Source organism: Aplysia californica, unplaced genomic scaffold (genome assembly GCF_000002075.1).
Source record: "Aplysia californica isolate F4 #8 unplaced genomic scaffold, AplCal3.0 scaffold00466, whole genome shotgun sequence".
NCBI classification, from domain to species: Eukaryota; Metazoa; Mollusca; class Gastropoda; order Aplysiida; family Aplysiidae; genus Aplysia; species Aplysia californica.
Window position 1 is genome coordinate 274344 of NW_004797736.1, and position 27132 is coordinate 301475.

The 27132-nt window shown below is 39.3% G+C and overlaps 1 protein-coding gene across 2 annotated transcripts; it reads right to left on the minus strand.

Annotated features, from left to right (window-relative positions):
• Positions 1–2006: 2006 nt before the first annotated feature.
• Positions 2007–24510, minus strand: LOC101855126 (transcription factor IIIB 90 kDa subunit). 2 transcript variants are annotated; one of them, XM_005105351.3, is made up of 19 exons: positions 24375–24510; positions 20453–20664; positions 19646–19726; positions 18976–19164; positions 18246–18277; positions 17030–17102; positions 15906–16055; positions 14987–15080; positions 14298–14424; positions 12932–13031; positions 12114–12281; positions 11057–11193; positions 10562–10643; positions 9078–9136; positions 8043–8281; positions 6362–6407; positions 5040–5187; positions 4356–4460; positions 2007–2294 (listed from the first exon to the last, which is right to left on the minus strand). In XM_005105351.3, exons 2-19 carry the CDS (start codon positions 20631–20633, stop codon positions 2254–2256), a joined length of 2052 nt encoding a protein of 683 aa, XP_005105408.1. In that variant the 5' UTR covers positions 20634–20664; positions 24375–24510; the 3' UTR covers positions 2007–2253. The 2 variants fall into 2 exon arrangements, with proteins under 2 accessions (XP_005105408.1, XP_035827481.1); XM_035971588.1 differs by lacking the exon at positions 24375–24510 and adding an exon at positions 24224–24286.
• Positions 24511–27132: the final 2622 nt, after the last annotated feature.

The following is a 27132-nucleotide window of genomic DNA, read 5'->3' on the forward strand; positions in this document are numbered from 1 at the left end:
TTGAACTTAAACACACAAGTACAGGCATCTTCTGAATTATGTGAGTTCCAATAAATAATTCTAAAAAATAATTAAAAAATGACATTGTAGCCTACTATACTACAACAGCTCACAAAGAACTCACGAATTCAGAATTTGCAACACATAAATATTAAAAAACAAAGAAAAAAACCCCCCAACAACTCCAAACCAACAGTGAGCTGCTCAGAAATCAGGACGGATTAAGCCTACTCAAAATAGTCCTGCTGTTTCAGTATTTTCAAAGCGATTTTTCTCTTATTCCAGCAAGATAGCTTGCTATATAAGATAAAATAAGGGCATCAATTTATTGATCTCCTCAAAGAGAAATGTGCTGCATCATGATAAATGCACAATACGCATAAATAAGCACTCGACACTACTCTTTCTCTCACACACACACACAAATAGTCATCGGAGGGACATAAGGGTGGGGAGGAGAGAGGATGGAGTAGAGCAGTAGACTTTACAGGTTTCTACTAGGTTGGTCTGGCTATCTATCCCATAAAAATTAAATATGGAGGTCCAAAGAGGCAATATAGTAGAGTGCGCTGAAACAGAAATCTGCGGGACTGCCTGATCATCTTCAGTATAATCAGGTTTTCTGCATAGAGAGGCTTCTCGGATATAAAAAAAAAAGGATTTTCTTTTCTTCCACTTAACCCCTGTTTTCAAACTTGACTAACCATGTTCAGTTCAAGCAAACTCTAAAGTATTGAAAAAAAAAAAGTCAACAATGAAAAACCCAAAGCTTTGCGGGTTTTCCCATTTACAGGAATCTCATCCTTCACACAAGTATGTGAATATCACAGCAATAGCTTTTTAATTGTATGTACAAATGTTCTTTTGCACCAATCATAACATAAATGCTGAATAATATACATTATATGTACAGGGTAAAACAACTGCCTTTTGGTGCCAAAATAAAAAAAACCCAAATTGCAAAAGTACAAAACAGCACGTACGAGGTACAAAGTATGTAATTTTGTACAATACGAAAAAATAAACCATTGCACAAGCACTCTACTCATTTACATCTTCACATCACACACTGATGAACAGGGTGCAAATGAAAACAATGCATCCACAATCTTTGAGATCAAAAAGGGCCTATGTCCAGACCTCATCACATTTGACTACAGAGAAAACAACTTAAATTACAATCTCGCAAAATGATCACCTCACTAGCAAACACACACACAATGATAGCACAAAAAACACTTGTGAAGAGAAAAAGTAAATTTTACAATATAAAATACACTTGTTTGCAAAAATAATGTAAATCAAAGAGATTTGGTCTGGTATGAATTGAAATTGTACCTTACAGACATCACAATGTGGATGATACATTTTTTAAAAATCCTCACATAGGCCCAGGCTGTCACCCACAACACAAAAGGATAGAAATTTTCTAAAACATTGTCAATCTAATGTTTGCCTTATTCCTGGCCTTGGTACTTCTTAAGTCTTTTTTCTAAGGGCAAAGTGGCACTGAGCGACTACAAGGGCTCGAAGAAAAGACGGTACTAAAACTTAGACAACGAACGTGATATAGTGTGACCTACATGTCCTGATCTGGTAGTTTTTTCTCCCCATATACACCGAGAAGGAAGGGCGTGTTTGGGATGGCCGAAATTTTTTTGGTTAAAAATAGTGCTCAGGGGTATTACGATCGTATTTTCGTAAAACTGAATAAAAATCATAATGATTCCTCCAAATTCATAATGATGAGCAGCCCTGGTCATATTGCATAAACACAGCTTTGATCATATGGCATATACACAGCTATGGTTAATAAACATGCTGTCCTAGACGTAATCACAGCCAGGATCAATCCACCATGTCCTTTGTGTATATGTACAGCATCTGTCAGTCCTATGAGACTATGGGCCTGCACAGCAAATGCCCATCTGCGACATGTGGTCAGCAGTTACATTCCACACTGAGCCCACATCTGAACAATGCTTTCCACCATGTCCATGAAGGGGAGTGGGGTGGGGGGTGTGGTCATACATCCTTCTCTGACAGTTGCCCTGCACTTAGACCTCATATGAACCAGACTATACATAAGCCATGGCAACCTCTACATAGACACCTTTGCCCGTATGCTCACTGAGTAGTAGAGTCCTGAAGTGAACACCCTCTGACAAAAATAGGCGGTGACTTGTATGTATGGCTCTTGTGGCGTTGACTACACACAACACATCCTGAGAAAACTGCACTTGTGACGACTGATCAGTCATAGTAATCTTCCTCCTCTTCATCATAGCCAGACACTGAAAATAAGCAGAATAAACACAGACATGCACTGATAAAACAGTTATGCAGTAACTTGTCAATGCAGTTAAAATTCCGATATGGCAAACCCAAGTAAAAAAAAAAACCCCCAACAAAACCTACTTATTATGAGAAAATGGAAAAACACCACCGACTGCTGTACCGCGTAGACTATAGCTAGAGAAAAGAAATAACAAAAAGGCATAAGACTGACCTGTAAAATATATTTCAATTAACAACAATCAGGGAATCTCTCTCTTTGTCAAAATGAATTTGATCAGGGCAGTACAGCTAACCTTGAAAAGCCGAAAAGCCAAGAAGAAGGACACAGAGAACAAAGATGCAAAACAAGACAAAAAGCTACATCAAAATCGGGTTCGCTCTCCTAATTAAAAAACAATGTGGAGAGAGAACAGAAGAAAGCACACATATACTGAACAAACTAAAAGTCACAGAACTACTCACGATGAGGAAACTGAACAATATGCAGCTACTTTGACCCCGCCTGATGGGGCCAGACTAGATAGTGGAACATCAAATCCCAGTAGAAAGATGGAGCTCTTCTATAAGATATCTTTTTCAGGAATTAAACTCATGTAATTAATATTAATGTGCAAGGCTAGGAGTCAAACCATTACGCCATGAGCCCATTTACCAAAGAAGCCTTTCAAGTGAATATTTATGTTAGGATTATTACAGGGAAAGTAAAGACAATGAAAAATATACCATCAATGAATAGACAAACAAAAACAACCAAGACGATTTCAACATGTCTTTAATTTTAGTAGAAGTTTTACGGCGCTCGCAACTGCATAAAGTCATTTGAGTGCCAGAAGATTAGAGCTGTTACAAGAGAGTAACAAACATAAAAAAGAGGGGGAGATAAGGACGATAGATGTTTGACAGGAAAGAAGAAGCAAACCACACCAGAGCACCTGCCAACCTCCCACTTCAACATGTCTGAGAGAGGAAAGCGTTTAAAAAATAATTTCATAGAGCAGTATGGGCAGCCAACACTTCATGGGGTGGGGGGGATGCGAAGAAAGGGAGAGGGAGAGGGGTAGAGAGAGAGGGGTAGAAAGAGAGAGAGAGAGAGAGAGAGAGAGAGAGAGAGAGAGAGAGAGAGAGAGAGAAACACATTTTAAACATAAAAAGAGAAAACTAATAAGTCTTTGAACGCAATAATGTTCTTCTCACATATTTGAGGGGTGGGAGAGAGATGTTGAACGGAAAATTACAACAAGTCACCATGAAAAAGGCTATACAGTAGTACCCAAAACAACAAAGAACAAATACAACAGAAAATAGAAAGGAGGAACGCACAACACCAGAACCACCACAACCCAGATCAACCACCTATATTGAAAGGATTCTTTATATCACATCCTCACTTTGCTTGCTTTATATTAATTGAAAATGAGACCCATGAAAAAACTCGGGCGTCTTTTTTCCCCTCTAAAAAAAAAACAAAATTTGACCTTTGATGCACACATTTTAAAGTAACAGGAACCTTTTCAAACACACCTCATCAAATGAATCAAATCTTTGTGAAACAAAATAATTGTACTCTCAACAATTGACTTCCCTTAACTTAATGCTCACCCAAACCATACATGCTGCTGTCAAAGTTCTGATTCAACTACCTACTGCAGCCCCTGTGGTTTCCAAGTTCAGAATTTTGAAAAATGTATCCTTGTGACAACATCAGTTACATTAGTGATTTTAAATACACATTGAAAAGGCGGGCACTAGGGATAGCAATGAGAAATATGGCGTGCAGGCAGTGAGTTAACATAAGAGGTTCATTAGAAGTCTAGAGAACGATCTGTTCAAACTGCTGGACTTGATGGAGAGCACACTGACACACAAAACCCCCCCCCCCCCCCCCCCCCGTAATTTTGCGAGTTTAAAAAAAAAAAAGAAGAAGCCAGCAGACAACAAATAAAAACAGCAGGAGAGCAGGGAAGATACAGTATATGCTGATGGTAAAACACACCTGTTCCCCCCCCCCCTTAAAAAAAAAGCCTGATGCTAACACACAAGATAACAAACAGTCATACCGTCCTGTCCCAGCAGTTGCCTGGCACTGAGAATTTTCTCCTCCGCTTCATCATCTTCGTCGTCGTAGTCTTCTTCATCCTCTTCCTCTGCCAGTTCTTCTGCACCTTAAAACAATATAAATTGGCTTTGAAAAAAACCCCAAACCCAACCATTTCTCTTAGCTTGACACAAGACAGGAAAACCGACATTACAAAACTATTTTATTTGAAAACATTTTTTAGTTTAAAAATACTTGCATGAAAAACAAATTCTAGACTGAACAGGCAGCAGCAGCTCTGCACTTCAAAGACATTAAGAATGGGAGAATCTGATACAGCTCCATAAGCTTTACAATGACCAGAGTAATGCATTGTGGCAGTTCAAATCCACTGCAGAAATAGCTATATGAGAACTTGAAAGACCTTCAGAGAAGCACTATGGTCGTACAGGCCACAAAAATCTCAATCTAGCCAACAAGGAGAAAGATTTGGTTTTATTGTATGTTTCACAACCCATCACAATATAGGATATTTGAAAAGTAGGAATATGTTTTAACATCTGTCAAGGGTAAAGAAACTCTGCAAAATCAGTCTTATGAAAGTCTCCAGAAAGTTGCCATCCAGGAACCTCCCTCTTCATCACAAGGCAAGTGCCTTGACCACTATACTACACTGATTCACACGAGGAAGAAGATGCCAACAAACCTTGACCTTCAGCATACATGGGCTCACTGTGTTCTTCCACCACAATCTCTGTTGGTGCTGGCTCCACCTCTTCCTCTAAGACCTTGACCTTTCTGGCTGGCTCAATGTCAATTGCATCTTGTATTCGAACTCTCTTGTTAGCAGCAGCCTGAGTAATGGGGAGAACATACAAATATTACTAAAAACTTGGCAAACACTGTTTTCCCCCCCAAACAGTCTACCCGGCACAACGAAACAATTAAAAATGTTTTTAAACTTACGCTATGCCATCACATGTCAGAGGTGGCATACCTCAGTTTACAGAGACTCAGCACAACAATGGCTATATTTCAGGAAAAGATTGCAATAACAACAACACTAAAAAGTAGTAGAAAGAATAGGAAAGTGGAGATATACTGATAAACAGCTAGACACTAGTGTTGAGCTCTGCCCACAAAATGTTTACAAACGAATAAAGGAGCGCTCGTTTCTAGAGTCTGCAAATAACAAGTGAATAAACAAATCACTTCCCGTATCTGACTGCAGGCGGGCAGAAGCTAATTGGTATATTGAAAGACTCATTATTCGCTGATCGAGCGAGATGCTGTTCATTTGCCACGACATGAATGAGCAAGCCTGTTGAGCCGGCAACACTTATTTTGGCTAGCTCATTCATGATGTCACAGCCACAATGTCAATGCAGTCCCACCTTTGTGAGTCGATCTTCAAAAAACAATACGCATTTTGAGCACATGTTGATTCTATCACCCTGGTGTCCACTGCGCATACCTGATTGCTTGCTTCTCAGTTCTGTAACAAACCAGTAGCCCTAGACCAAGGTCTATTGAACGATAGCTACGCCACTATGATATAGCTAGCCTATCTTTAGGACCAATATGTCAAGCAACCACTTTTTGCCTACGAATTTCAGTCCAGCCAGCGCTTGATGTGCCCCACTTAGTGTTATTCGTTTAACAGACTGCCCGCAAAGTGGTCCACCCGTTTTTTGACCGCATCCTCTGCACTAGCGGTTAACAAATCAGTACTGAGCGCTCACTACATCACAACTAGACATGGATGAATGGACAACCCTGAAATTTTACACCCACAATTTAAAAAAAAAAAATAGTTTCAGTTTCAGAAATCTATAAAACAGATCTGTTTAATTTGTAGGGGAATGTTCAACAACTCTTTCCCCTGACTGTGAGGGAACTATTGTACAATGATGAAATTTGGAGAATGTCATTTTTTAATCTTTTCAGAACTTTGGGGAGGGGGGCATGGCAATAACCATAACCTGTCAGTGCTGCTAAATAAAAGTCAGGTAATGCTAATGGACTTACCCTCTTCCTCTCTGTTTTTGACTCTGAGATAGAAGACTTCCTGAACCTGAAAAAAAGGCACCAGAGCGTAAGAATATACATTCAAGATGTGAATATATCATAAGACATCAATTGAATGCAATTTTATAATTTCAAGCTTAAGTAAGTTTTAACTGCACTTGCAATACAAAAAGGTTATGTAAATGCTGAAGGTAAGAGGTGTTACAAGAGAGTAACAAACACAAAAAAAAAAGATCAAGACGATAGATGTTTGATAGGTAAGAAGGAGCAAACCCCACCAGAGCACCTGCCAACCATCTGCTACAGTTTTTAAGTTTAAAATTCTGCTCAAATTTTATTAACTTCTACAACCAGGAGACCCGTTTTGAAAACTGACAGTGTGCTATGGACAACATTGTCGTAACCTTTATATGTTTTCTCCTCTGTTTCTTTTTGCAGTGTTGTTCTTTATGCTGGTTAATAATTCCGTCTCATTTGTTTCTTTTTGCAGTGTTGTTCTTTATGCTGGTTAATAATTCTGTCTCATTTGTTTCTTTTAGCAGTGTTGTTCTTTATGCTGGTTAATAATTCTGTCTCATTTGTTTCTTTTTGCAGTGCTGTTCTTTATGCCGGTTAATAATTCTGTCTCATTTGTTTCTTTTTGCAGTGTTGTTCTTTATGCCGGTTAATAATTCTGTCTCATTTGTTTCTTTTTGCAGTGTTGTTCATTTTGCACTTTATAGTTCTGACTCACCTGCAGCTTTTTGCAGTGTTGTTCTTTTACAATATTTGTTAGGTAATAGTTCTGACTGTCTCACTTGTTTCTTTCTTGTATGCTTTGGCAAGCACTTCTAGAAGACAATTACACGTTTTCGTTTTTGATAATCTTTCAGTAATATTGTCCAAAAGATAGGAAATAAGGAATAATTTTGTTTTGAGGTTTAAATTTTTCTTTTGTAAGAAAAAGGAGAATTTTGTCCTACACTGTACACAAACCAACGATTAAGCCTACTTTGGTTGGACAGTACTTATTATGTGTATCGGTAAATGAAAGACAATTACAGCACTTAATGTTTAGTTTTAGTTTTAGTATTAGTAGAAGTTTTACGGCTCTCGCAACTGCATAAGGTCGTATGAGCACCAGAAGATTAGAGGTGTTACAAGAGAGTAACAAACATAAAAAAGAACAAGGGGCGATAAGAACGATAGATGTTTGATAGGAAAGAAGGAGCAAAGCGCACCAGAGCACCCGGCAACCACCCACGTACTTAATGTAAGATCAAAATTTGCGACCTACCAACACAAATAGACTATTACACATTTAAGATGATCAATTTGTATCTCAAAAGAAGTAAAACTTAACTATAACCCCCTAAAAACTTTTAAAAACTATAGATAGAAAAGGAAAAAACAATTATATGAACAAATTAAAAAACAAACACATATGTACAAATCAATAAAAAGACAAGAACAAGAGTACAATAAACAAACGAAGAGAGATAGACAAATTTTTTTTAAAGGCTGACAAGTAAAATCTAACAAAGACAAGTAAACAAATAAACAGACTACAAGTATACGCATAAGAATAAATATATTATAACAGAAAAAAAAATCCACATAACTAAAACAAGTAAAGAGGAAAACGAAGAAAACAGACAGAAACCTGAATAAACGAAACGACATTAAAAAAACCGGTATCAACCTGTTGATCATCTGGGGCTTGTGCTCTAGCTCCACCTGCTTGTCATCCTCAGAGACCGCTTCAGCCTGACTGACCACAGGTTCGGAGGGCTCAGCAGCGTCCAGCGTGTTGAGAACACTGTAGTTGATCTTGTCGGAGAACTTCTTCTCCTTGATGTCTTTCTTCAAGATCTCCATGCACTGGGCCAGCTCAGACTCCAAGTCATAGCCACCTTTCTTTTTCTTTTTCTTCGCTTTGGGCTGGAGAATGGAACCAGGTATGATGAGGTGAGCAGGAAGAGGAAACATGAAAGTTTAGACAAAATGAAATACAATCAACATGGCTTTCTGAAAAAGAAACAGTACACTAAAACAGCACAAACAGTTTGTGCCTCTATAAATGCATCATTTGTGGTTTGTTTTCACAAAGAAACTTTCTCTCCCAGCAACTGATGAACAAAAGGCATGAAAAAAATAAACATGATTTTAAAATGAATTCTATTAAGTAAGTAGACACAATATTTTTACAGATTTGTTTGTACAAGAACTGGAAATCTCTTCTCAGCATAAAACTATACCTTGCATGCTCAACTAAGTACCAAGTCTAAGAACAACACATATAAAGCACTCACCCCTGCCTAAAAAAACAAAATCCACAAACCTAAATTCTGCTGTGCACATTAGACATAACGTCGCCTCAGAATTATTTTGCCCAAAGTGCCTCTTTACTTGGCACACTTTTGACAAAATAGTTCTGAGCGATAAGTATAACACCACCCAAGAAGAAAAAAACGCCCAAAAAACTAATGATGTCATACAGATTGACACACTAACTGTAACAGAGTTGAGGCCTTTCCTTTTCAGGCAGCACCATGCGATTTTCAAAGTTACGGTATGTCTAATATAGACTCCTTCCCTCGAGTGTTTCACTAGATGAACCCTAAATTTCAACTCCCCATGCAGCCATCATCCTGATCAAAAATCTTTTTCAGATGAAAAATCAAAAGCTTGTATCAACAAAATATTTTTCACTAACTAAAACAACACAGATCCTCACATTTTTTTCCTTTTTCTTGGCTGCAGCTTCTTCTTTTAGTCGACGTCTTTCTTCTCTTTCTGCAAAGCAAATGAATCAACACAGTTAGGGTCAATCACATCTTCCTGGCGAGAAGAAATGCTTTTCTTCAACAAAGGCATAGACTATATAAGAACACTACCAAAACCCAAAGAATGAAGAACAAACAACATGGTTGTCAGCAGCATGTAATGAGCTACAATAATGGCCTATGTCAGACATGCACCAAAACCAAACTGACCCCACAGGGCATTCCTTACGCTCACCATCAGGTGGTAACTTATCAAGACAAAATCACTCTGGCCAGACTCTGGAAACATGTGGAAGCTCTTTGCAATAATATATCATACTCAAAAACTATGGAAAATGACATATCCCATTTTCAGAGCTTGTGGAGAAACAAATTTGTACAGATGATTGGTAGCTCGTATGCTACTTATAATTCTAATTTCTTAGCCAAAATCTCGTTGGTTCTTGGCAATCATATTCCAGTACTGTGTTTTTGCATGCTGCAAATGTCATAAGCCCATATCGACACAATTAAGACAACTGAAAAATCAGGTTGATGCCACCCTACCTCTCAAAGCCAACCAAAGCTGTCTGGGACATAATCCCAGCAAAAAGATGAATATATTTGAAAACATATCTTCCCCACCTGGAAATTAAATTCTTGTCCTATGCAAGTGCTATCAAATCTGCATAACTTTTACTCAGTATAAAAAATGGCTATAACAGGATTTAAGTTAGTGGTACAACCCTTTAGTTTTACTATGAGTAATACAGCACTTGAAACAATTAGGTCATATATGTTACTAGAGATTATCATACAGAAAAAAAGGAGGAGAAAAAAGGAAAACAGATGTTGGATAGGAAAGAGGGAGCAAACCACACCAGACAAAAAAGAAGGAGGGGAGATAAAGACGATAGATGTTTGACAAGAAAGAAGAAGCAAACCACACCAGAGCACCCGCCAACCACCCACCAATAGATGTTTTTTAGTTAAAGTTTCGCAGCACTTGCAACACAATAAAGTCATATAAATGCCGAAGATTAGAGGTGTTACAAGAGAATAACAAACAAAAAGGAAGGAGGGGAGATAAAGACGATAGATGTTTGACAAGAAAGTAGAAGCAAACCACACCAGAGCACCCGCCAACCACCCACCAATAGATGTTTTTTAGTTAAAGTTTCGCAGCACTTGCAACACAATAAAGTCATATAAATGCCGAAGATTAGAGGTGTCACAAGAGAATAACAAACAAAAAGGAAGGAGGGGAGATAAAGACGGTAGATGTTTGATAGGAAAGAAGAAGCAAACCACACCAGAGCACCCGCCAACCACCCACCAATAGATGTTTGATAGGAAAGAAGGAGCAAATGTTGAAACCACATCAGTGCACCCCGCCAACCATCCACGATATCTCACAAACCTGTACTTTAACCTTTCAAGCCTTGTAAAGATTTACCTTTGACAACCTCCATGTAGTCGCCGAATTCTGCCTCAAACCATTTGGCTTTGTGTTGAGTCTCCTCCTGTGTGTTGATCATCTGAGAGAAGGTAAGAAAGGAAAGACTATAGTACAGCATTTTCAAAGGATACATTTTTCTTATTTGCCTACAGTGAACATATGTACACATTGCATAAATAATACAGCACAGATACATGAATAAGCAAGATCTCTTTATTCTACTTCTTCTCTCCAAGCTCCCCCCCCCCCTACTTTATACCTTGAAATATTTATTGCGATACAAAATGAAGTATTTCCCTCAAACGCAAGACATAAATCTCACAACCTTTGCACAAATGCACGTGTCCCATAAATCCATTCACCTCATTCATAACCTTCATGGGCAAGGTGAATCAATCTGAATCAACCCTTTGTCAATCTGAAACAAACTAAAGTTAGACATAATTGAGGCAAACAAAATATCCAAAGAATTAACTTCAATCGATACCGCACCTTGTCGATTTCTTCATCATCTATCCCTGAAAGGTCAAGTTCACCATCCTCTACTTTGGCACAGATACCCTCTTTTTCCTCTGCAACCTTGTCATCACTGACTGGTTCAGCTAAAGACATCTTCCCACTCTTCAACTCTGAGGATAATATTCGAGAAACTGTTAGGAAAATCTAAAATAGGAAAAGCACCGGCCACGAAAAGTGTTTTTTTTTCTGTACTAGAGTTATGTAGGATATAGTACCAAATACCATAACTTTACCTGTGATCTGCATAATTAGGATATAGTACCAAATACCATAACTTTACCTGTGATCTGCATAATTTTGACCACTCAAGAGGCTAGCTGTTTCTTCCCAGTTTGTCATAACATTTTAAACAAAGAAAGCACTACCAAAGTCCATCATAATACTAAATTTGCTAACAGTGCAACATACAGCAAATGGATCAAGTTAAGAATTAATATTCCAGAGAATAAAGTACACTTTTTTTCTTCCTCAAATCAACACTTAAAAATAGAAGAAAAAAAAAGGGGGGCTCTCATGGCCTAGAGGTTAAGGTGTTCGACTCTCATTCAGTAGGTCCCGGGAAATTGTCTCCTTTCATCTCCTTTCCTGCTCTGTGGCAATGTTCTGTCGTCTGCTTTCATCTCCACTTTCTGCTCCCACCCCCTCACCTCCTTTGCCCCCTCCTCTGGGCTCCTGACTCTTTCTGCAGCCTTTCTACTGCTACTCACGGGCTCCTATTTATTGTTGTCTTTCAGCAACACCCCAGATCTACTGGTAGGAAAGATCTACACCTAGCCTTCTCGAACAAGGGCGAAAAATCTCTGAGGTCCCGAGTGCATGTTGCCCACATTAAAGATCCCTCGGTAGTCCAAAATCGATAAGAGTAGGCTTCGGCCGCCATCCGGGAAAAATTTCAAATTTCCTACCAACTGAAAATGTTTAGGTGTCTCACACGCTCATATGACTTTATGCAGTTGCGAGCGCCGTAAAACAAACAAACAAACAAAAAAAGGCAACACACAAGACCTACAAATGGCAGAGTCTGGCTTACCATCTTCTGGGGCAGAGACAATTTTGACCACATCTTCGACCTTGCTCATGTCTTCCAGCCCCTTCCACTCGCCACTCTTCCAATCAGATCCAGCTGCACCCTTCAGCACCACCTCGTCCAGAGCCTTCACTGCCTTGTCCGCATCAGAAAAGCTTTCTTTGTTTGGGTCTGAAGACAAATTAGAAAAAAATTACAAAAGTTATAGAAGCCACATAAAGGATCTATTCCACAATAACATGCCTATTATTACGTTCAAAGAATCATAGAATCTTATAAATATGACAAAAAATGTCAAAGACAAACCCCTTATATGAGCTCGCATTGAAGTCCAGAGCAGTACTCAGCTCAGGTAAAAATGTCCTGATCCTTCATTCAAGAATATATGAGTCTTGATGAGTCAAATTTTTGTTAGTTTGATGTTAATGGAAATGACGTCACAAAAAAAAATCTCACTTCAATATCATATAAAGCGCTTAGTCATTCACACAGGAACAGTTAATCTCAAGTTGAACTATCTTACATGAAGGGTACTAAGGATCACCAAGCAAGTGAAGTAGGCCAAGAAAGGCAGGACACAGAATAACATTAAAACATTATTTTTAAAGGAAGATTTATTTCCACTTGACCAATTTCATGTAGTTAGCATGCAATTCTTAATTGCACTGCATTGTATGTTAAACTGCCCTTACCACAAGCAAATAAGCCTTAATTTTTTTAAAATGAAATAAAATAACATTTAAAAAGGGAACAGAAAAAAAATGTATCATGACCAACATGAATCTTTTAAGCACTAGTAATCCACCTATTTAAAAACTCACCATCTGTTGGCAAAACTTTCTTCTTTAAAGATTTGTTGATGTTGTCTTGAAATTTGTTCAAATCTTTCATTGTAGACTCTGGAATTTTGCCTTCAGCGAGCTGGGTCAGAAGAATAGATAAATAAAAACAGTCGTTAAGCTTTTACTTTAGATCAAATTATCAAAGCAGAACTTTGTATAAGTTCATACCACAGAGCTGGGTACCAACTGTTTCACTATTCCCAATGAAGTGAAACAGTAATTTATTCCAGTGGAAATGAAAAACAACAAATGAAGACAATGCATCGAGAGGCCATCAGCAATTATAACTATCATTGCATTAATTGTCAAACTCAGTCGTGAATCACTACAACTATCTAATAAGACATGTGTTTGTTTTAGTAAGAGTTTTACAGCACTTGCAATAAAGAAACGTTATATAGATTAGAGGTTTTACAAGAGAATAACAAACACATAAAAGAAGGAGGAGACATAAGGATGATACATGATTGATAGGAAAGAAGAAGCAAACCACACCAGAGTAACAGCCTACATAGAGTAATGAGAAGCTGAATAAGAGCTGTGAACAAAGACAACAAAAAGTACAACGATAAATTCAGGGGCGACCGTAGTGACCACACTGGATCATATGAAACAAGGACAATCAGTTGAGTACATTTCATGTCGCTGGTACTTGAACTCGTGAGCAAAACCCATCCCCAACCTACTAAAATAAATGTGAAGCAGCGTGGTGGATTCAGGCTCTCGTCAAAATAATCAAAGTGAAGAAACCAGCATTTTTCCGCAGGTTTGTGAATTTTTATCAAATTTTTGTTTTTTGGCTCAACACCTTTCATGCCCATTAAAGAACTCATTTCCGAGAGGATTTTTAAAAAAAACGTTGATTAAAGGCACAAAAAATGTAAATTTTCAGTTACCACGGACTCTTAAGCTAACATTATAACTAATCTTTGGCGGCCATTTTCTCTCTAATTTTACCTCTGAAAACAGGTGACCTCCACCTCCTTCATTCCCAAATATCTCCACTTGTATTCAGGATAAATAGATATTTTTTTCATCCAAATAAAAACAAGTGAACAAGCTTTAAGATGATACCAATAACTCTACATGTCCAAAAATTGACGAGAGCCTGATTCCACCACGCCGCCTCACAAATGTTTTTTTTAAAAAAGTCCAACTTCAAGACCATGACTCGCATTTACATAACAAATTAACAAAACCAAGATCTCAATCCTACCCTAGACATAAAAACCACCTTAAACTCATAAAATCTTCAGACTAGCTTTTACCAAAGACATACAATATCTATTTGAAAATTCGTCCCTCCAGTCACTTTCTTATACATTTGGCTATTCCTACTTCCCACCTGCGCCAGTTTGGCCTTGCGTTTTCCCTCAGTGAAGCACGGTGGATCCTGTTCCTCTTCCAAATCCACGTTATCAAACTCCTCAATGGTAAGCTGTGCCGATGGGGTGCTATCAAACTCAAGCAACCTTAAGCCGAGCACAAGGAAGAAAAGAAAGAAGCTATAAAATGTGGCAATGTTTGTTGGTTGTATCTGTTAAGCCCCCCGATCAAAATGATTAAGATTATGAAGGACTTTGACGACCCTAATCCTGCCTGTGAGGGCCAACCTAGAGAAACGAGGGATACTTCACAAAATACATCGCCAGCAAGCTGTTCAGATATCACCCAGAAAGCCAAATGTTTCAGGAGAGAGAAAAATACTTTCATTCTTTAAAAAAATTGTAGCTTATAGTTTTTTAAAACGACTAAAATATAATGATTACTGACATTAATGAGTTCCTTCACATTCAAAGGCAGCTTTTATGGCCTCCCTTCATAATATCACCAATACCTTGAGATAGCCCTATATAAAACAATAACTCGTTAACAGGAATAGCAACAATACATGATTTGCTTTGTAAAAGAGACATTTTAAAAAAGTCATTCCTGTCCAGAAAACGTAGACCCAAACAAACTTCCCTTTTACAACAGCTCTATGAGTGCCAAGAAAAGATGATTAATTCTAGCTATTGTGGTGCTGAACTGTACCTTTTCCTTACTGTACTTTCACACACTTTGACAACCTTAATGATCTGATCAATGGTGCGGTTGAAATTATGCATTCTGGAAGAGATGAGGAGGGCTGCAACAGAAAAGAATAGAAAATGTTTGAAATACAAATAAATTTTCCAAAACTAGTATAAGTGGGGTCAATTTTAACACAGCATAAATTTCATGTCTGCATTCCTCCTTAGGCAGCAACACAGATGCACAAGAAGAAATAGAACTTTATAGAAATGAGTAGGAGAATGGAACTGATGAACAAACCCCAAGTACCCTCAACCAGCAAGCCCGGTCCATATTGAATACATATCCAAAAATATCCAAACAAATAGATTAGATAACACCTTATCTTCCACATAAGGGAATCAAACTCACCTCCTCTGTGCAGATAAAAAATTCAAGAAGTTCATAGTTTTGTTCACCTGACTCATAGTGTTATACTGATATGAACAAAATATGAGACTGAAAGCAGTATTTTCCTAACAAGCTGCAACAATGTTAGTAGTTTTTTTAGTAGAGGTTTTACGGCGCTCGCAACTGCATAAGGTCATATGATGCAACAATGTAAGTCTGCCGGGGATTGCGGGCAGCAAATTGGAGGATGGAGCAGGCCAACCATGAGTATAATTGTGAAATTCATGTGAGCCTTCTGAATTTTCCTTTTAGTACAAGTTTCACAGCATTTTCAACACAAATGGATAATTGACAACAGGAGATAAAGTGTTACTGAAGATCTACGTACAAAGAATATAAGGAGGAAAGATAATGACAATAAATGTTTATTTAGAAAGAAAGAGCAAACCACATCAGAACACCTACCCACCACTCACTAGCCTTCTCTTCCGACTGAGAGATAACAAATGTATATAAATCAACAATAATTTTCTTTCAGTTTTTCACCTACCAGCGCCACAGAGGCCGGCAGGTCGACGCCCCGTGTGCATCCAATCTCGCTTCATTCGCGCAACAAGCCTGGTGGCAGACTCCACTACCTTGTTCAGTTTGGTGCCAAAGTGAAGCTGGTTTGCAAATCGACGGATGTAGATAATTGGGTCTGCACACAAATTCAACCAAGCGGAAGGTCAGAAATAGCCAAAAAACACAACAAAAAAACCCTAAACATTTCAACATTACAACTATGATCAAAAGCAATGGTTTATACTGTCAACAGCTGAACATCAAACTCTTGACACAAGTGAGGCAGACAGGGAGTAAAGGACAATGTATCTTAAAAAAAAAAAAGAATCACCAAAATATAAATGCAAAAGCTGGAAATATAGATGAGGACCACATCTGTTGAAATTTTGTCTTTGGTGTGTGCAAGGAACCGCTCGTATTACATTGCTCCATACAGTTTGATGTTGTACAACGGGTACACTGACATCTGATAACTAGTCAGACCTATCCCAGACAACCACTCATAGTTTAGGAGAAAAATGGTCATCTTAGACTGGTGGTTCTCTTGGACAGTGTCAATATAATAAAACGGTAAAAAATGCAAGGGGGTAAGTGGTCGTTTTGGACATCGGGAGCACATTCAACTGTATGTAAGCCCAACAATCTTCCATAGTACCTAAATCCCGAAATTTCAAAGGATAAGCCCTCCTGAAAATGCTTTCTGTTTGTGATTTTGTTTGCAGTATTTGCAGCCCATAGTAGACAGTTAAAACGTTATAGCAACTATACAGATTAGGATGTAAAATCTAAAAGGAATATATACAATGAACATCATTAACACACACTAACTTATATGAGTATCACTGCACATACACCAAAATGACCCTGCTACCAAAAAATAAAGACAATAATGATTATCATTAACACTTAAATGATAATCATAAGCAAAAGTGAATGCAACAAAATCTTTGAAACCCTTTTACAGTTTCAAGTTTCATTTGCTCTTCCTAAGAAAACTAAAAATATGTTGAAATTATTTTCCCAAAGGGATGTGTAACAACTTAACTAGAACCACGAATTTGTCTCAGTAAATACATAGACGTAAGAACATTTACAAGATAATGGTCTTACCAACAATCCTGATATTTTGGCAGAGTTCAGTTGCAAGTTGAACAAAAGTGCGGCCCAGAACATGAACATTCACCTGAGATGAAAAAGATTTGTAGAACAATGAAGATCACTAAAACACATTACAATGAAAGTCAACATTCCCAAGAGCAAAACAAAAGGCCTTCTTTCCAACTTTAAACATATTTGTGTAAACTTAAGTTTTCAGAGACCACACCCCAAACAGCAGCCACATAGCTCTGGTGACTCATACAAATGTTCAACTGTGTATTGTGGAGAAATACTTCACAACAAATTCAACCTTCCCATGATGAATACCACAAACCAAGCTTTTTTTGTTACATTGAAATCCTCTTATTTTAACTAAACTAAAAAAATTTTTTATACGAAAGTTAAAAAGTACAGTCAAACCTGTGTAAGACGGCCACCCATTGTCAAGGAGAAAAGTGGCCGTATAAGAGGTGGCCGTCTTCGGCAGGACTGATCAAGATGAAGAAAATGAACCATTCCCATCTGAGGTCCCAATCGAAAGTAGCCGCATCTTTGCTGTTTTTGTTGTTGGTGGCGGTGGTTTGTATTTTGTTTGTCATTTTTATTTTGTTGCTGATTTTGCACAAGGGTGACAATAAAACGAAATGTATCAGACGAGGAAGACCGAGTGCCATGTTAAAACAAACACATGGGTCGCCACCACTCAGAGAACGAGTGACGCTTCTGTCACAAGTTCATGTTGACGTCCTTTGTTACTTTGTTACAGACTGGATAAACAGTGACCACTCATCTCACTTACGATTTGAGTATGAGTTCTGGGCTGGGCTTATGGGTTTTGAAGGATCACACATTTACCTCACCAGCAGCTGTAAATTGGAAGCTATTGGTCAACTATGGGAGGGGCCTACGCAACATGGTCGGTTGGAGGGACTACCTAATAACAACGACAGGTGATTGAATTATGACGGCTCGCCTACAACGCCAGGGGCCAATGCACAATTAATGACAAAACGTAATAGAGTCATTAAGGTGGCCGTCTAAGACAGGTGTTATTGCTTAGTGTGATAGGGGTTGTGTGTTAAAATATGGTGGCCGTGGCAGCGTTGGACAGGTGCCCGTTTTACACAGTTAAATTATATAGAAAAAACGCAAGGGGGGAAATGGAAAGTGGCCGTTTGTACAGGTGGCCGTCAGGGCAGGTTTGACTGTATAGAGAAAATAAACTCACCTGAATCATATCGCTGAAGTCTATCAACATCAGTGCACATGTTAAGGAAAAAATTTTGATACCCAGTACTATAAATATTAATTGTACAAGGATAGACGGTCTACAGTATAAGAAAGTTGGTGGGTGGTTAGCAGATGCTCTGGTATGTTTTGCTCCTTCTTTCCTATCAGAGATCTATCTTCCCCCCTCCCTTTCTTGGTAGGTATCTCTCTAGTAACACCTCTAATCTTCGGCAACCATATAACTTATTAGTGTTGCAAGCGTTGTGAAACTCTTACTAAACAAAAAGAAATTTAAAAGCTAAAAGATTGTTATTTATTTTTATTATAGTAGAGGGTTTTACGGCGTTCGCAACTGCATAAGGTCATATGAGCGCCAAGGGATGGGTGTCAACAGAGAAGTCCTTACAGGGAATCAGACTCAGACTGCTTACCTCTCTAGCTTCAACAGCACAAGGTCTGCTTCGACTATCAACGCACTCCGAAATAGCAGGTCACAAGAGAGTGACAAACATACAAACAAAGTAGAGGAAAATGATAATAGTAAGGATAAGGAAAGAAAAAGCAGCAGTCCCTGTTGTAGATCAGGCACAGTTATGAGCATGACATGAATCAGCCCATTTACAATTCTACTGTGCTTGAACAAGAAATGTCCCCCCTTTGGGAATGGCCTAAAGACACAAGAGAGAAGACAAAGACTAATAAGCTCTATTAGCGAAGCAAAAGGATATGTTCAAGGTCCTCACTACCCCCGGGATCTACACGACACACAAGGTACAAGCACGATGCCAGCACATATTCCATCTTGCGCCCCCTGGTGAACCTCTGCGCTACAGCCAGCTTGAAGAAGCCAAAAGCAGTCTCTATACTGCTCTGATGCATACGGAGCTGACCCCCCATTTCCTTCAGTCGCTTGTAGCCTGTGAACAAGATTCACAAGTAAATAATACCACATTGAAATTCATAAAAAAATAAGGGTTACCTTATGAAATGCCATCTTGATAGTCTTTATGCATAATACTCATAAGCTCATAAGTTGATGCACACATCGTCATCAAATGTGCTTTGATAGTACCGTATGAATGCTTGTGTTAGCATTTATCTAAAGAGCATATGTATCTGTATCACGTTCATTCACTTGTATTAGATGAAAGAATTGTAAAGTTCCTAGAGCTGTATTGTACAGGAGTGGGCACTGTAGAAATTGTCAGCATTTTAAATATTTTAGTAAACGAGCACCTCCAGCTACAAGTCAAAAGAACAGTTCATTCGGGTAAAGAAAATTTGAAATCACTGATAGCTTGTACAATTTGCCATTCCTCTACTGATATCTCTTTCTTCAAAGAGTCAATAACAGCTGATCAAAGTAGCACATCAAACTTTCCCTTATCACACACTTACCATTCTCTAGAGTCAGTTTCCTAGAATCCTCTGAGCTGAACCCGTGTCCATAGGGCCCCCTGAATGTTTGAGCCCTGGTGCCTGTGGGTCAAAAAAGGTTTTTGTATATTCAGAATACCTTTATTGAGACCCCTAAAGACACACAGGTACACAGTGGGAATATATTACAAGTAAAATATAATACACATGTGACATCACTGTATACTTCCCAGGAAGCCATAGAAATATTTTGAGTGTTCTAGGACTCAACCGGGTAATATTTGATGTGAAGTGCAGAGAACATGCTGTAGAGTGTGGATATGTGCTTTATAAATACAATAATTACTAAATTATTTCTACTGTAAATCACAATGGTTATTGAGCTATGAAAAAACTGTATTAGTATTGTGTATTGTGACTGAATACCAGAAATGACATTTTATTTGTTTACATCGTCACTGACACAAAACTTCAAGGGCATGAAAAATATCAAAACAAAGTTTTTGGAGCTGGAAGGAACTGCAGTCAGATGCTATTCCCATTCATTGAGTCACAACAGAAGTATACAAACCACAACCCCAGTTCTTGCAGCAAATCTCACAACATTGAAATGCCCAGCACAAAAACAATTGATTACCAGAAAGAGGTGAAATGTATGCACTAGGACTAGCAATAAATTTTTTTTAAAACACCCACCCCCCCCCCCCCCCCCACAAAAAAATCCAACCATGAACCCACAGAAACAATATGCCTACAAGTTACTTACAACATAATGTAATAAATTTTATTTTAAAACATCAAAAAAGAAAATGGGATGCTCGAACTCACCATCATTGGAAACAAACTGTCCAATGACAGAGGCCCCACCGGCGCCACTCTCCTGGTACTGGACCTCTGAGACAATGATCTGGTCCTCAAGCACTGTGCCGCAATTGGTGCAGACTGCATCGCCACGGGCCGGATCTGTGTCGATCTCCGTGCATCCACATTGTGAGCACGCTCGAGGCATGATGACACTATTTATAGGATCTCTACTTTCTCTGGGGACAGGAAATTTTTAAATTGTAGACTACGTAAAGTTGTTGTGGAAATGTGAAAACAAGCCAGTACGCGATTCATTTTTTTTTCTTTCCAGTTTCAATTAAGTATAAATCTTGGAATGACCAGGAATGTCCTAACACATGTTTCTGCAGGATGAATCATAGAGACATGATATGTGTAATTTCTGGTAAAAATGTAAATTTTGAAGTGTCTTTCGCATCTGACATCACAGTGACCCCATAGACAGAGAGCATGAAGACCTTAGACCTTGGATGTTTATTTATCAAGTAAATTCTGAACGTGAGGCTCAAATTTACTTTACTTTTTTACTGTCAAATCTCTTCCCACAGCCAGCCGTTTGCGACAGACTACTCTCATTCAACGTTATTAAAAATAAGCAGAAGAAGGTTCAAACAAAATAACAAAAAGATTCTAATACTAGATTTAACTTGGTGGTGACGTAGGTTTACTTTCCTGTTTCATGCAGGTATTTTCATTTGTATTATAATATATATATTTCCAATATTTTTTAAAATAACTATAACATCCAATCTAGGCCTTTTTTTCATGTTGCAGGATTTTATTTTTGGGAGTGTATACAGACCCGGTAACTGGGAACAAAGTCACGAAGTATACAGACCCGGTAGGGGAACTCTTTTGGGATTTCGGAAAGTTTCAGCGCTCTCTTGGCTATGGGTAGACCTAGGTTTTTCTAAATCTATGACCTAGGTTTAGATCTAGACATACAGACATAAATCATTGATCTAGTTTCGAGACTAGCCTAGATCTAGATATATCTAGATCTAGATCTAAATGAAGATTGTGGATGTCTTTTCGATGAACGATTGTTAATCCTCTGTTTTGGAGTTTGAGGAATTACAATTTGAAGAAAAGAAAAATGTCATAATTTCAGTCGAGCAGTCACCCCCCCCCCTCTCTCTCTTTCCTCTCTGTGTATCGCTCGCCTTCTCTTTTTCTTTGTTTGTCTCGGTCTTTCTTTCTCCCCACCTATTTCCCTATCTTCTATCTTTCTCTCGTTCCCTCCTGCCAACTGGGGCATGTCATACATTTTGCTAACACTTCCCCCTGCTCTCTCTCTCTCTCTCTCTCTCACACACACACACACACACATACACCACCATTTATTTTTTGCTGGATGACGAAATACAAATATAGGTTACTGTCAAGGTCGATCAGTCTTGTTTTCTCGCAGTACTTTTTGAAGGTATTTTCAAATGAAGTATAGTCCGGGAATGTTGCCCCAACCACAACGTCAACTGAAGTATACAGACGTTAAAAAATTTCTAGATCTAGCTCTAGAAATTGAATTTGTCATTTGATGCAAAAAAATGCTTCTTCCCAGTCCTTGCAGAATAGCAGAATGAAAGATGACGCCTAAATCTTGCAATTAACCAAAAAATCTTGAGGACAGAAACCGTTCTGAGAAATAGAGTTCAAGTTTATTTTCCAGAACGTTCGGAGAAAACAGAAATATAGAGCCGGCCATACAATAATTCTTTGGCCGGCACTATTTCTCTGAACGTTCTGGAAAATAAAGCTAGGCACTATTTCTCCAAACGTTCGGGAAAATAAAGCTAGGCACTATTTCTCCGAATGTTCGGGAAAATAAAAGCTGGGCACTATTTCTCCGAACACTCTGAAATCACATCCTTTCCTGCAAATTTCGGATATTATATAGATCTATAATTATAGTATAGGCCTACCAAAGATTGTTCGTATACAATATGGTTCAATCGGTCCAAAAAATGTCCGCAGTAAATATTTATATAAAGAAATGCTACAGTTCCAAACAGTTTTTCGCTAGAGATATGCCTATGAAGGGTGCTGCTCTTAAACTTAATGTGTTGTGTTCACTCGTGTGCTGTCTAGATCTAGATCTACGGAGGGTTATTGATAACGACACATAGAACTAGCATCTGCGTTTGTCGCGGCCGCGACCAATCAATCATGGCTCGATTTTTGGGCATTTTTTGGTCCCCGAATCGGGGAAAAAGTCAAATAAAAAAAAAAAAGTTAAAAAAAGAAAGAAACTGAACCTCTTTACTTTTGAAAGAAAGTTCACCAAGCTCCACTTCGTCTCTTTCTCACTTGTTGTCACCACGTTTATTTGTTGAATACGTTACAGTTACTTTTAATTACTTAAATTACGCACATTAAGTAGTTAAAACAGCCAATTTTCTTCAGACAGGTGGACTCACGCCCTTATTTGTTAATTTTTGTGGTTGTTTATGGGCTGTTCTAATTTTGATTTCATTCGGTTGTGAAACTTTTCTTTTTCACGTTTTTACACTCATCTAAAAATCTCTAGACTAGCTCTTTTGACAATTGAAATAGATCTAGATCTAGATCTAAAAATTTGCTCCTGTGTGTGTGTGTGTGTGTCTGTGTGTGGTAGTAAGTGTGTAAGTGGAGAGTGAGGAGCGTGTGTGTGTTTGTTTTTCGGGCTTTATTTCAGCCTTGATTCAGTAACAGTACAAAGTATACAAAAATAGAAACACAGGATCCATTCACTCCAGGGCTCATGAGTCGTTTCTCTCTTTCATTCAATTCCCGTGTTCTCTCTCGCGGCTCATCTCCGTCCGCATGACTTCCACACCCCACCCCTCCCTCCAGGCACACACAAAGAAAATCTCACTCATTCCCTTGCCACCCTGCGAACCATGGACAATAATATTAGCAAAACACTGCCTTAGCCGCATTCCTTTCGTTCGTGAGCTGTGGACCAGGCCAGGGGGGTCGGTGTCGTCCCCTTGTAGTTGCTGTCGCCTGTGGATACACTCGTACATTCTTCCTTTCACCTGCTCTGTCCAGTCTCTCCATCCACAGCTCAGCTCGTCATACGTTCAAAAGTTGCCCACTGATCATGTTTAGTTAGTGTGTGTATAAGTTTGTGTGTGTACATGTGCATGATGGTGGTGGGTGTGTGGTGGGTGTTACAGAAGGTTGTCTGTAGGCGGGCTTGCCACTTGCCATGCGGTGTTCCTTTCCAGTTCCCAGACCAGAGGCAGAATGAAAGTTGGCGCCAAACTCTTGCAATAAATAGGCAAAAAATCACGAGACCGGAAGCCGGAAACCGTTCGGAGAAATAAAGATCGGCACTATTTCTCTGAACATTCGGAGAAATAGTCACTTCGTAATTCTTTATTAGTTTGTGTTGTGGGGTGCCTACTGAGTAACAGTGGCCTTTCGAACTCGGGCTCTACATTCATCATGAATGATGATGTGCGGTAGAACTGCCACTGACACTGGTGACTGGTGGTATGGCAATGTATCAGTGAGTGTCTCACTCTCAGTCAGTAGATCTAGTAAGTAGATATCTAGAATCTAGATCTAGATAGATCTATAGAATAGCAAGTCTGTGCAGCCAACAGTCAACAGATGGTATAATTTGGAAATTTAGTATAAACTAGAAAATTAAAAGACCAGCAATGCATCTGTAAAAAACACCCATACACCTTTCCTTCTTGTAAAATAACACATAAAAATGATACATATTGACGAGATGCACACTATGCCCGAAGACGAAATCGAACCCACCACTTCGAATGGTCCATCATGGAGGCAATGAAACAACAACAACACTACCACCTCTGCCACACAACCTTGGGTCGCGCCCGCCTCTTGGTAACTATAGTAGACTGATAATCTACTTTCATTTTAAACATGGCCAACATTACTAATTACTTACGAGTTGAATTGTTATACAAATAGGTATAACAGCTGTTTAATTCTGAAAAATGAATCCAAAAACCAATGATTCGTCTTCTTTCATCAGTTACAAGCACGCTCTACAGAAGGCTTTGGTTCGGACGTGGAAATGAAAGTGGGAGAGTGGAAAATAATGAATTCCCTGTGTTGTTTAAAAACATGGACCGACTGACGAAACAAATATGCTACATGAACATAGGTGGCTTTGGTCTATTATTTTGGTCGATATCGAGCAAACAGTCTCGCCTTGAGATGTCTATCCCTCTAACCCCCCCCCCCCCCCCCTATAGTGTCATCGTTTACACAGACTTGGAGTAAGAAACGAGAATGGAGACCTATTTGCTGAAATATGTGCAACGAATGGGCTCATGATAGGAGGGACTGTTTTCCCACATAAACAGATACACAAATCAACATGAGTGTCGCCAGACCAACAAACTGAAAACCAGATTGACCACATATGCGTCAAAAAGAAATTCAGGAGATCAATAAGGGATGTTAGAGTTTACAGGGGTGCAGACGTAGCTTCGGACCATCATCTGCTCATTTCAACAAACCGACTAAAACTAAAGCGAAGACAGGGAATTGTCAATAATCATAGGAACCGGTACAAGGTGGAATTTCTGAGAGAGCCATCGTCAAGAGATGAGTTTAATGTAGCAGTTAAGAACAGTACAGGTTCCAAGTGTTGGAAACACTAGGCAAGGATAGCAGCGTGGAAGAAACACTGGAGGCAATAAAATAAGGCTGGACCACTGTGTGTCAAGAGGTACTGGGGAAACGAAAACGTGAGCACAAGCCTTGGATATCGGCCACCACTCTGAGGAAGATAGAAGACAGAAAAAAGACAAAGGATCAGGTAAACAGGAGCAAGACAAGAGCAGCCAAAGCAAAGGCCCAAGAAGAATACACCAAAGCAATGAAGGAGGTAAAAGTCAGCGTACGGAAAGACAAAAGAAACTATGTAGATGACCTAGCACGCAAGGCAGAGGAAGCAGCAGGGGCAGGAAACATGAGAGGACTGTATGAAACCACCAAGAAACTTGCAGGCAAATACAAGAACGCAGATGTGCCAGTGAAGGATAAAGAGGGAAAGCTTCTCACAAATCCAGACGAACAGAAAGAACGCTGGAAGGAGCATCTCAAAGAGCTACTGAACAGACCAAGGCCAGAAAAACAGTTTGACATTCCACCAGCTGAGATTGATCTGGAGGTGAGTGAAGAAAAGCATAGTTTAGAAGAGATCAAGGAGGCGATAAGACACCAGAAAGCAGGCAAGGCAGCTGGCCCAGATGGAATTCCCCCAGAATCAGAGGTTCTCAAGGTGGATATCGGCACTGCGGCGGGGATTCTTCATGGAATTATAGGCAAGATATGGGACAGCGAAGAATTTCCACAGGATTGGAGAGAGGGATTGCTCGTGAAACTACCCAAGAAAGGAGACCTGCATGAGTGTAAAAACTACTGAGGAATCATGCTCCTGTCCATTCCGGGGAAGAATTTAAGTCGTACCATACTGGAAAGACTGAAGGAAGCCGTGGATGCAAAACTAAGAGAGGAGCAGGCAGGATTTCGTAAAAAGAGATCATGTACAGATCAGATTGCAACTTTGAGGATAATAGTGGAGCAGTCCACAGAGTGGAACTCTTCCCTGTACGTTAACTTTGTTGACTACGAGAAAGCTTTTGACAGCCTAGATATGGACTCAATATGGAAACTCATGTGCCACTACGGAATACCTGACAAGTTCGTGAGATTGATCAAGAAGATGTATGAGGGAATGAATTGCAGTGTCTTACTTGGAGGGCAACGGACAGATTCGTTTGAAGTGAATACAGGAGTGAGACAGGGATGCCTGCTATCGCCTTTTCTCTTTTTATTAGCAGTGGATTGGATAATGAGACAGACAACAACGGGACAACGCGGTGGCATACAGTGGACCCTTTCCAGGCAGTTGGAAAACTTAGACTTTGCCGACGACTTGGCACTTCTTTCTCACAGTCGAGCCCAGATGCAACAGAAAATAGATCACCTCAGGACCTTCTCCCGCAGTGTTGGACTCCATATTCGCACGGATAAAACGAAAGTTCTACGAATGAATGCAGCCGACGTTCTTATCACACTGCAAGGGGCACCATTGGCGGATGTTGAGTCCTTCATCTACCTGGGAAGTGTCATCAACAAGGCAGGGGGAACAGACGAAGGCAAGAGCAGCATTCATCATTCTCAGGAATATATGGATGTCTAAGGAACTGGGATTGAATACCAAGCTGAGGATCTTCAAAACAAACGTGAAGACTGTTCTACTGTATGGTTCAGAGACATGGAGGCTCACAACATCAGCAGCAAGGAAAATGCAGAGCTTCGTAAATGGACGCTTACGAAGGATAGTGGGGATCAAATGGTACGATCGAGTCACTAATGCTCAAGTGTGGGAAAGATCAGTAAAGGAAGACATACAGGTGAAGAAATGGAAATGGATTGGACACACCCCGAGGAGACCCCCGACAAGCATCATCAGGCAGGTTTTAACGTGGAACCCACAAGGAAAACGTAAGAAGGGAAGACCAAAGATGACATGGAGGCGAGCGGTACAAGCGGAAATGGAAAAAGCGGGGACATCACGGAAACAGATAGAAAAGGATGCTCAGGACAGGCTTCGCTGGAGTAATGCTATTGATAGCCTGTGCTCCACTGGGAGTTAAAAAGGGCGAGAGAGAGAGAGAGAGAGAGAGAGA